Source organism: Platalea leucorodia (assembly GCF_965183815.1).
Source record: "Platalea leucorodia genome assembly, chromosome: 4".
Lineage (NCBI taxonomy): Eukaryota > Metazoa > Chordata > Aves > Pelecaniformes > Threskiornithidae > Platalea > Platalea leucorodia.
The window spans coordinates 70,769,825-70,780,328 of NC_138826.1; the positions used below are offsets into that span (position 1 = coordinate 70,769,825).

The following is a 10,504-nucleotide window of genomic DNA, read 5'->3' on the forward strand; positions in this document are numbered from 1 at the left end:
CTGGAAAGTTAAAAAAGATCAAAAAACCCACTTTTTGAGTGCCCTCTGGGTCCCAATCCCAGTCATGACCCTCCCTCCCAAAATCATCCCAAGATCCTCTGGCACATGGATGCCTACTCGCACAACACACTGCAGGGACCGCCGTCCCCCGCCAGCATCAGTGAGCACCGCCGCAGCGAGCACAGCCCACTCTCACCTGGCAAAGCCACCCCAGGGGGAGCAGAGGGTATTTTTAGCAGCTCTGTGTACAGATGAGCAGCTGTGAATGGGGAGCATGGCAGCCTCCTGCACTGGCCAGCTTGCCCCAGCCCAACCGCAGCTGCTCCCCGCTGCTCAAACCAGGGGTCCCGGGGAGCCGTGGTGCCTGGATGGAGAGGGACCAGCCTGCTCCCTCCATCCCCTCTGCAGCCATCCCTATGGGGACCTGTTTAGGTTCAGGGGGGGACTTGCTTTTACAAAAGACCCGTTCCCAGGGCCCGCGGGGCTGCATCCCAAGAGCTACTGCCTGGGAGCTGCATGGGTGCCCCACCAGAAAATGTACCGGCCCTCTGGCACCACAACAGGCCTTTCCCCTCTGTGCAGTAAAGGGACGAAGATGCTGCTGAGATATCTTGCTCCTTCTCCGGGCAGGCGAAGCCACCAGGCACCTGCACACCCCTGCAGCCCCCTCAACTTCAGGCTGGGTTTCACCCTCTCTGCCTTTCGCTCCTCATTGCCGGCTCCCCTGAAGACCTCTCCGCGTTTCCCTCTGCCTGGGCAGCAAGAGGATGAATAGCTGCACCTTGTGCATGGCGTGGCACCCTGGCACAGCCGAGAGGCAGCCGGCACGACCAGGGCCATCGGGAGGGACATGAGGACGTTGCATGGAGGATGCCACCAGCCCCTTTCTGTCCTTGTGCCCCCGGGGTGCCGTGCCCCGGCCACCCCAGGCCCGTCGGCCCCGGCAGCGGGGTGGCTCACACTTGCCACCCCCGCCCGTCTCCACCGGCACTGTCTTTAATAAGAAGTGTGGAATATTTTAGCACCTATGGAAAAGCCACCATAGACGGTGGTGGCAGCCGTTGCCAGGGAGACGCTCCCAAAAATAGCCCCACTCCGCCAACCTTTCCCGATGCTGCTGTGGGGATGGGGGAGGCAGAGGGACGGAGGGATGGAAGGGTGGGGGTCTGGATGGAGGGATGGAGGAAAAGAGGGAAAGAGGGATGGAGGGATAGAGGGAGGAATGTTTGGAGGGATGGATGGAGGGGTAGAGGGATGGAAGGATGGATGGATAGAGGGATGGAGGGTGGATGGATGGAGAGGGATGGAGGGGTGGATGGAGGGGGAAGCAGGAGCTCCTGGGAAGGTGAGCAAGTGCTGCCTGACCCCTCTCCTGCCTGGGGATGAAGACAAGTGCACCCCCCATGCCAGCAGCCCCTGCTTGGGCACATATGGTCCCGCTTTCCTGCAACACCAGCTAAGCCAGCAGAAGCCCTTAAGCCCTCTCTGCCCCGGGCAGGTCTGACTTTGAGTGTTTAAACCAGGCAACAGTTTTGGACTCCTTAGCACCTGCCAGGCTCCCTCTGCTGTCTTACTCCGACCATCCCATCTCTGTCCCCAGTGCACCAGGACTGCCCCGGCCGAGTTCTCCTGGTCACGGGAGCAGAGGTGGTGAGGGATGGAGGTGGCCCATGGTGCTCAACCCCACCATGCTCCCCAGCCCCTCCAGGAATGCCAAATCACTTCCTTCTCTGGGCCCGCTCTGGGATGAATCCTGGGGGCTGCCCGCCCTCCTGGGGGCTGCTGGATGCGGCCTGAGCCACAGCCTGCAGCAGAAATGGAGGGGACCTCCCGGCCAAGCACCTGTGGGGACAAAAGCACGGAAGCCGTCCTGGTGGCAGGACACTAATGCTTTAGTGAGAAGGAAACCCCCTTCTCCCGTCTTCTCACGCCATCGCCTCGCAGGACAGGCAGAGGTGGGGAAGGGCCCTTGATGGAGCTGCTGCTGCCTGGACCAGGGGCTCTGCAGGAGAAGGAGCCTCCCAGACCAGCGAAGGCAGAGAAGGAAACCCAAAAATAGAACTAAAGAGGGAAAAAAAAAAAAAAGAAAAAGAAACCAAACAACCCCAAATTCCCATTTTTAATGCCAAATCCCAGCTCACTCGCCTCCCTGTCACCCTGGCGACATTCCTTGCGGTCGCCATGGAAACGGGAGGCATGGAGAGAGCATCACCGTGTGGGGCGGTGGCAGCGCCCGGCATTATTTCAGGAGGCAGGGAGACACCCGGTGCAAGGTGCTTCGTGTTGTGGCAAGGAGGGAAGGTTTATTTTGACTTGCTCCCACTTCATGTGCCAGTTTTTCCTTCTCTAAGTGTCCAGGTGGCCCTCGCCCTCCCAGCAGCCTTCCCATGGCCCTCCTGCGTGCCGCATGGGGATGTCCCATGGGCAGACTCCAGCCCCACCACCGTGTCCCAGCTGGGTGAGCTCGGCTGGGCTGCTCCCGTGAAGTCCCTCTGACAGTCACCTCACATGGCGGTTCCTGGTGCCACAGCAGCAGATAAAGGCCGTGGCTTGGGGCCCATCAGCTCTTCGTGGGAAGGCAGAAGATGAAGAGAATAAACCTTTGCCACTCACAACAGTCTGTCTTACCCCTCCGCAGGAGGCATCATCCCCTGGGTGGGACAAGAAGCTGTGAAGAGGAGGGGAGGGACCGGAGGATGACAAGGGCTCTCAGATATTGAGCCCCAGGGACTTGGGATCTGTTGGCATAGAGGACCCTAAATCTGTTCCCCCAAAACCTCCCATCCCTGCTCCATGGCTCAAACCTCTTTCTACCCATCTGCGAAAGGACCTGGGACACGAGGGACCTGCTGGGCCACCGGGGCTGGGGCTTGGCTTTCACCAGCACCTGCATGGCCTTGCAGAGCCCTGCTGAAACCCCAGGCGGCTCTGCTCTGACAGCTGGAAACCCAATTTCATCCAGTCCTTACCCCGCCACTCCTTTGCCGACGCTCTCCTTTGGTCTAACCTGCTCTTCTCCCACCGCACTGACCTCTGTCTCGTGCCCTGGCAGGGGCAGGCAGGGCCCTCCCCGGTTTTGCGGGGCCGAGCGGGTGTTTTCCAGCCCAGCCTGGGAACGCGGCTGGAAAAGCCCGGTGTGGCAGGTGCTGGAGCGGCAGAGAGGGAAAACACAGCAGCCAGCCTAATGGGCAGAGAGGAAATATATGCAAATGTATTCAGAAAGGAATCCGGTGATGCTAATAGACTTGTTAGTCCTCTCCGTAAGCACCGGGAATAATATTTTTACGCTTTAATCATTAAGGATTTTACTCCAAGTAAGCCCATAAGGACGTGCCAATGGAGGGAGATGCGGAGGAGATGGCCACGTGGGGACAGGGAGGGTGGCAGCCAGAGCCAGCCCTGGGGCAAGAGCAGGCTGGGTCACGCAACCCTTGAGTAACCAAATTAGACCCGCGGCCAGATGCGATTTGCCTGGGGACAAGGTGACAAATTAAAACATCCATTTGGTTGTATTAAAGCAGCTTTATATTAGTGATTAGATAATGAATATCTAACGGCCCCGTCTTGATGCAGAGGTCCCCTCACGCTGCCGTGAGACCTCCCTGCGTAACCGCAGCTGCAAGGAACAAGATTTAGCCCAAGCAGGCCAGTCACCCAGGGCTGTTTCTGAATATATTAAAACTTTATAACCATCACTACTAAGCTAATTTCTGTTAAATCTATAAAAATGGCAGTACCTATGTGCTTCTTTCACCCAACACACGCATTACATTGTTTGTAATCCACTTGCAGGAATCTAGGATTAATATTTTCAGTGAAGTTTGTTTCAAACCAGCCCTTGGGAGGATCTTTCTTTTTTTCCTCCAGGGCTGGGCTCTGGGATCCACGTTGCTCCAGCCAGGACACGCGAAGGTGGGGGTGGCTGGTGGGGGGCCACCAGGGAACGGCTGCCCATGACCTGCCGCGGGAGGGAGGGGGTCCAGGTGGGATGTGACAGGCGGCCGCAGCAGCCCGATAATTCAGATCTCTCCCCACTTCTTCGTTTGCTCCAGGAGACAAGGTGGAGCACCAGGGAGAAGGTGCTGGAAGCAGGACGGGGCCAGGAAGGGCAGAGGGCAGGAGGCTGGCAGCTGGGAGCAGGACAGAGGTTAACGTGCCCACGGGGAACGTCCCTGGAAAGCCCAGCCCTCGCTGGAGGGTGCATCCCCAAGGCCAGAGGATGGGGATCCCTTTCCCTCTGCCTTTTCCCCTTTAACGACACTTCCGCGTGTAACTTGAGACAAGTTCGGGAAGAAAAAAGAGGAAGGGAAAAAAAAAGAAAAAGGGAAAAATCGCGCAGTTATTCTTGCCTCCGCCTCCTCCTCCCTCTCCTCCCTGGCCAGCCAGGAGCCACGTCACCGTCACCCAGCGCTGGTTTCGGGGCTGCTCACCAGGCTCAGCCTGGGGCTCTCCAGGGGACAAACCCCAACTTTCAGCCTGGAGCAGGGAGAGGAAAGCCCTGGGGGGAGAGAGAGAAAATCCAACTTAGGGGAAAAGTAAGCAAAGGAGACATCCAGCTTGAGCGCCCGGCCGGGGAAAGGAGCTTGTGACCAGGGGAGAGGGGAGCCTGAACTTTTCTCCGCCAGAAGAGAGGGCTCCGTACTGGGGAAAAAAGGAAAGTTGAGCTGGAGGAGAGCGTTCGCTCGGTCAAGGCTCAGGGGGAAAAACTCCCTGCCCTCGCCTTCCCTGCCTGCAGAAAGTGCCCCGCTCCCTTCACCCCCGAAGAGCCCCCCCAGCGCCATGAACGTCTTCCGCATCCTGGGGGATGTCTCCCACTTGCTGGCCATCATCATCCTCCTCCTGAAGATCCAGAAGTCCAAGTCCTGTGCCGGTGAGTGCTCCCATGCCCCGGGGAAGGAGGGAGGCCCTTCTCGGAGGGCAGCTCAGCAAGGGGTGTGAGCGAAACGGGTGCCAAAAAGGCTAGCAATAGCCCACGCAAGCTGGCAGCCCTCCCCAGTGGGCTCTTTGAAAGAAGTCATCCTCCTCCGGGAGGTCTCCCTGCCAGGAGAAGAGGGCTGCGTTGGAAGGATGTGATGTGGCAAGGCGCACGGCCTCGGGCAGGTGTTGGTGTCGGGGTGGTGAAGCAAAGGGGAGGGCAGCAAGGCCGGAGGGAGATGGAAAATGAGTGCAAAAAGTTGTGGTGGCACCAAAACCGACGACCTCGAGAGAAAGCTGCTTTAGGTCGGAGGTCCTGCCAGCAGGCGGGCAGGTACCAGAGGCTGCCCCGTCCCTGGGTGAGGAACTCAGGGCAGCAGCTTCCCGCAAGAGGATTTTGCTCAGAGTTCGTGGTTTCCTCCCCAGGAGAATTTGGGGCTGGGCTGCAGCACCATGGCCATTAGCACAGGTAGAGAAACGGCTGGGTCTGCCTGCCTCTCCCTGCCAGCGGTGACTAAGCTCCATCAGCGTCCCTGGACTGGTCCCTGATCCCGCAGCTCTTCCCTGGTGGGGCAGATGTTGCATCGCACAACCCCTGGGCAGGGGAAGGGGGCGAGGGAGGGAAGAGAAAGGCATTTTGATGACACTAAGGACTGAATTGGCCAAAGCAGTGAACGTGCCCACCGAGCGCTCGTCCCTACAACGCGAGGCAGGGCTCGGTGGCGTCAGCAGGAGCCTGCCCTGTTGCTTGGGAGACCCCAGCTAGTTCTGGGGTAGGTCTAGAGCTACCGCAGCACCTACACGCCAGACCAGGCTCACAAAGCAAAACACATATATACAACCACTTCCAAAGGCGGCGAAAGGGGAAACCACCGTCCTAAGGGTCCTTCCTCTCATCTGCCTTACCTTCCTTTCTTCTCCCCACCGCGCAGGTATCTCTGGGAAGAGTCAGATTCTTTTCGCCCTTGTCTTCACAACCCGCTATCTGGACCTGTTCACCACCTTCATCTCTGTCTATAACACCGTGATGAAGGTAAGGAGAGGGCAGTGCGGAAGCAGAGGTTTCCCTCAGCTCGCCGTGGTTTCTCGGGGAGGTGAGGGTACGCGTTCACTAAGTTTTTTCAGCCAGAAGGAAGAAGGAGCAATTCCACCTTCTTCACTTGCCACCAGCGCTACAGGGGGTTATACACATGAAGGGTGGATAAAGACGCTTCCTGTGGTGTCATTGGCCCTCCATTGACCAAAAAACCCCTCACCACGGTCAGTGAGCGAGCTGAGCCCGCCACATTTAGTACCACCAAAACCAGAACAAGACATCATGAATCAAGGCCTGGGTGTCTGGCACAGCAGGAGCAGTGACAGACGGCTGCCGCCAAGCCAGCCTCTTCGCACAGAGCCCTAGAGGGCTCAAGAAAGTGTGATCCTCATGGTGGGGCAAACTTTAGTCACCCGCTGGAGTATCTCCAGCAGAAGTCAGTCCACCAGCCAGGGCAGAAAAAAAACATTTACCACTATCTCACCCTGGCACAGCCCCACCAGAACTGGGTTAAAAGATCTTGACTTTGGCAAAGCCATCCTCTCTTCAAGCACAGACGGTGTAATTGCAGGTAAGGTCTTGCCATCTCCCTTCCCTCCCCCAGGTCATTTTTTTGATATGTGCCTACATCACCGTGTACATGATCTATGTGAAATTCCGGAAAACATTTGACAGCGAGAATGACTCCTTTCGCCTTGAGTTCCTGCTGGTCCCTGTCACAGGCCTGTCGTTTCTGGAGAACCACAGCTTCACCCCCTTGGAGGTAAGGAAAACCCGAGGCAGGAAAGGGGTGGGGAAGCAGCAGCCTGACACCATGCAGCAGAGCGAGCAGCATGTTGAATGGTTGAGATTTTTAACAGCAAAAGCAGGCAGGAAAGGCAAGGTTGGCAGGCCTTGAAGACCATCTACAGAGCAGCTCAGCGCTGTCTCCTCCCAGTCTTAGGACAGCAGGCTCATTTTCTCCAACTCTAGCAGCACTACTCATCCCCCTCGCATATCAATGCCCTGCCAAATTAAAGTTTTGTCTCTTAACGCGTATCAGTCAACACCAAGACTCTCCACTGCCTTAATTTTGCATCTCACAGATACTCTGGACCTTCTCCATCTACCTGGAGTCCGTGGCTATCCTTCCTCAGCTCTTCATGATCAGCAAGACGGGGGAAGCAGAGACCATCACGACACACTACCTTTTCTTCCTGGGCCTCTACCGTGCTCTCTACATTGCCAACTGGGTCTGGCGCTACTACACGGAAAATTTCTATGACCAGATCGCAGTAGTTTCTGGGGTGGTACAAACCATCTTCTACTGTGACTTCTTCTATCTCTACATTACCAAAGGTAGGTGAAGGGGTTGGTATAAATCCAGAACGTTCATTCAGCACTCTTGCGACACAGGGTGGAGCTGCAGCTTGCCACGCGTTAATCCTCACGTGACTTTATTCTTTGCTGTATTTGTGATGCACGTTGTCCAGTGCATCTAAACTAAAATCCAGTTTAAAAAACATCTCTGTCGAATGCAAGCGGGCATCTCTGCTCACAAGGCTCTAGATGTGCATGTGAAACAAAGCAGAAGTTAAACCAGAGCTAAGCCTGGTTTAACCCCACCTTGGGAAGTTAACAACTGAGGTATATTCAATTCTACGTACATTTTGAAAGATGATGAATCACACAAAAAAACTTTTGAGGGGGAAAAAAATAGCCGTAGGCAGACAATGTACCTGAGAAAGCAACTGCAGACATACGGAGATATTATTAAGCCTACTTTTTCTTTTGATGGAAAAGATGTAACGTTCCTAAGAACTGATTCTGTAGGAAGATGGGCATCTGCACGGACAAGACACCCCCTTCTGTTTCCCAAAATCAGATGCCCCTTTCACTTCAGCGCCACGCTTTGGTAAATGGCTACGTACCAGCGCTAACAAGTGCATCAAGGGCATAAAATTTGGTAGAATACACTATGGTTTGCTGAGGCTGAAGTACGCTTTAAAACACTTTTCTGTTGAGGATGGAAATCGATGAAATCTAGCTGAGCGAACAAATATTTTCTTCTTTCTTCACATTCCCGAAGTAGCCTGCCAAAAGCAGTAGTGACGTCCCGCGTTTGATGTTTCGAGGGATGGATCTTTATCCAGCTATCTGCACGGTAGCTTCATGCAATATACCTGCTGACAGAGAGGCGACAGGAGCACTGAGCAGGTGGCTGCCCTTGGCAGATTAAGACTTCCTTCTGTCATTAAAACATTTTTGTAGCCAGAAAAGTACTTTGTAAAACTGCCATCAAGGTGCTCCGCGTCAATTCTTTTTTTTTTTTTAAACTAATTCCCATTTTAGCTTCACTCAATTCACGTGTCCTGTGTCCTGTATTTTGTGAGAAATCCATACCCTTTGTAATTGCGGATGGTGGAACAAAAGGGGGGAAAAAAAACAACTGCTGGCTTTCAGTCTTGCATCGCTGGTGATAAAGCTGCAAAATTTAGATGATACAGGAGGCAGAAGAAAAAACATTTGTCCCTGGGATGTCACAGAAGGAGGAGAATTGCCTTTTTTTTTTTTTTTTTCTCTTTTACACAAATGTTCTGGATCATGGGAGAGAAAAGGTGACTGAAGATATGCAAATGCTTTGCAGTCATTTATGAAAACCAGCAATATTATAGCAGGTTACATCTCTCTCACACTCTTGAAAAAAAAAAAAAAAAAAAAAACCACACCAAACCTTCAACATCTTTTCAAAACATTTCTAACAGAGAAGAGCTCAGACAAAAGGGCAGCGGTGCTGCAAAAAAAGCAAAGATGTGTTACATAAAGAAATGTATTTAATAGGACTTCAGAGCCTATACCAAAGCATTGTAAAGGGATTTTTATAGAACACAACTTCTCTTTATCTTGTTTTCAAAACTAGATGAGCTCCTTTCTGTTTAACGCAAGGACCTGAAAGATATTCCGAGGAAGCTTTCAGCTCCCAAAAGCTTGTATTTCACAGAACGGCTGTGGTTGGGAGCAACTCGGGGGACCATCTAATCCACCCCCCTGCTCACAGCAGGGTCACCTGGAGCAGGTTGTCCTAGGTCCTGTCCAGTCAGGTCTTGAGTATCTCCAGATGGAGCAACCTGTACCAGTGTCTGACCACCCTCACTGTAAAAAAATTTTTTTCTTACTTTTACGTGGAATTTTCCATTGCTCCATGCCTCGTCACTGGGCACCACTGAGCAGAGTCCGGCTCCGGCTCCTTTACTCCCCCCATCAGGCACTTGTACACGTGGAGAAGATCCTTCTCCAGGCTGAGCAGCCTCAGCTCTCAGCCTGCGCTCTTACATCGGATGCCCTAGTCCCTTAACCCCCCTCATGGTCTTTCTGGACTTGTTCCAGCATGTCCCTCTCCCGTACTGCTTTCCTGCTGGGCAGCCCCCAGCGCATGGGGCTGTTCCACCCCATTTCCCTTTGCTGACCTTCATGAGGTCCCTCTGACCCCATCTGGTCCCTCAGCCGCTCCCCTCCGCCGTGCCCCATCGCCGAACCGCTGAGGGCGCGCGCTGCCCTCCCCGCCTCTGGCGGCGGGCCCTGGTGCTGCCGAGCAGTACCGGCCCCTGCTCCCACCCCAGGGTAAACCACCAGCACCCGGCCGACGGCCGGACTCTGCGCCGCTGACCACCCTGCGGCCGGGGCAGCCGCTCCTCCATCCACCTCACGTGAGCTCGGGGGGGTCTGGGCACAGACCGTTAATTCAGGCTATTAAAAGGAGGGGGAGAGCGCTGGGGATAGAACAGTGGACTCCATGCTACGTCATCAAGACAAAAATGGGGAAATTAGCAGGGTCCACACATGAGAAAGAGTAACCACGGAATTGAAAACAAGACCCTTTTCCTTCAGCATAAAGGAGAATAAATAGGTTGAGTTTCCCGCCGTAGAACCAGTTTTGTAGTGGCTGCCTCCCATCAAGGATCACAGGTTCTCCCGTTCTCGGGATTCCTTCATTTTACCCTTCTCGCTCCGTTCTCCTGGATGCCCCTTCCGCAAGGAACAGGATCTCGGGCGCTGTTAGCGCAGTCGTAGCTGAGGACAAGCAGTTGCGTTACCTGACGAAAGCACAGCTCTATTCCCAGTAGCCTACAGCGGCACGGGGAGGACAGCCATCGTCTCATGGCCGTTTGCAAACCTGGCAACCCGCTACCTAGCACTCTAAACAGCAAGTTTAAAAAAAAAAAAAAAAAAATTTTGTTGAAACAAAGAAACAGTTGAATTGCCCAAAGTTCATTACCTTCTCTTTCTCTTTGCACAGTCCTAAAAGGAAAGAAGCTAAGTCTTCCCATGCCTGTTTGAAGACATTTCCACAGACAACGCAAGAAGTTCCCAAGATGAAGCTCTTAAGATGACAGCTTTCCTTGCCTGGCCCTCTTTGACCAACGGATGGCTCGGCCGAGTTTCACTCCAGCGCCAGGAAGACAACGAGGCCTGGAAAGCCGATACGCTCTTCATCCAGATGAGACTTTCCCTCCATTTTTTTTTTTTTTTTTTTTTTTATTTCTTCTTACTTGAATTTGGTGCTCGTAAGTAGTG

The 10,504-nt window shown here is 54.1% G+C and overlaps 1 protein-coding gene across 1 annotated transcript; it reads left to right on the plus strand.

The window, feature by feature from the left end:
• Nucleotides 1-4,779: 4,779 nt before the first annotated feature.
• Nucleotides 4,780-10,267, plus strand: KDELR3 (KDEL endoplasmic reticulum protein retention receptor 3; the record flags this gene model as incomplete). The annotated part of the gene is made up of 5 exons (XM_082308400.1): nt 4,780-4,870; nt 5,847-5,947; nt 6,555-6,713; nt 7,036-7,288; nt 10,227-10,267. The coding sequence occupies 5 exons, from the start codon at nt 4,780-4,782 to the stop codon at nt 10,265-10,267; spliced, it is 645 nt and encodes a 214-aa protein (XP_082164526.1).
• Nucleotides 10,268-10,504: the final 237 nt, after the last annotated feature.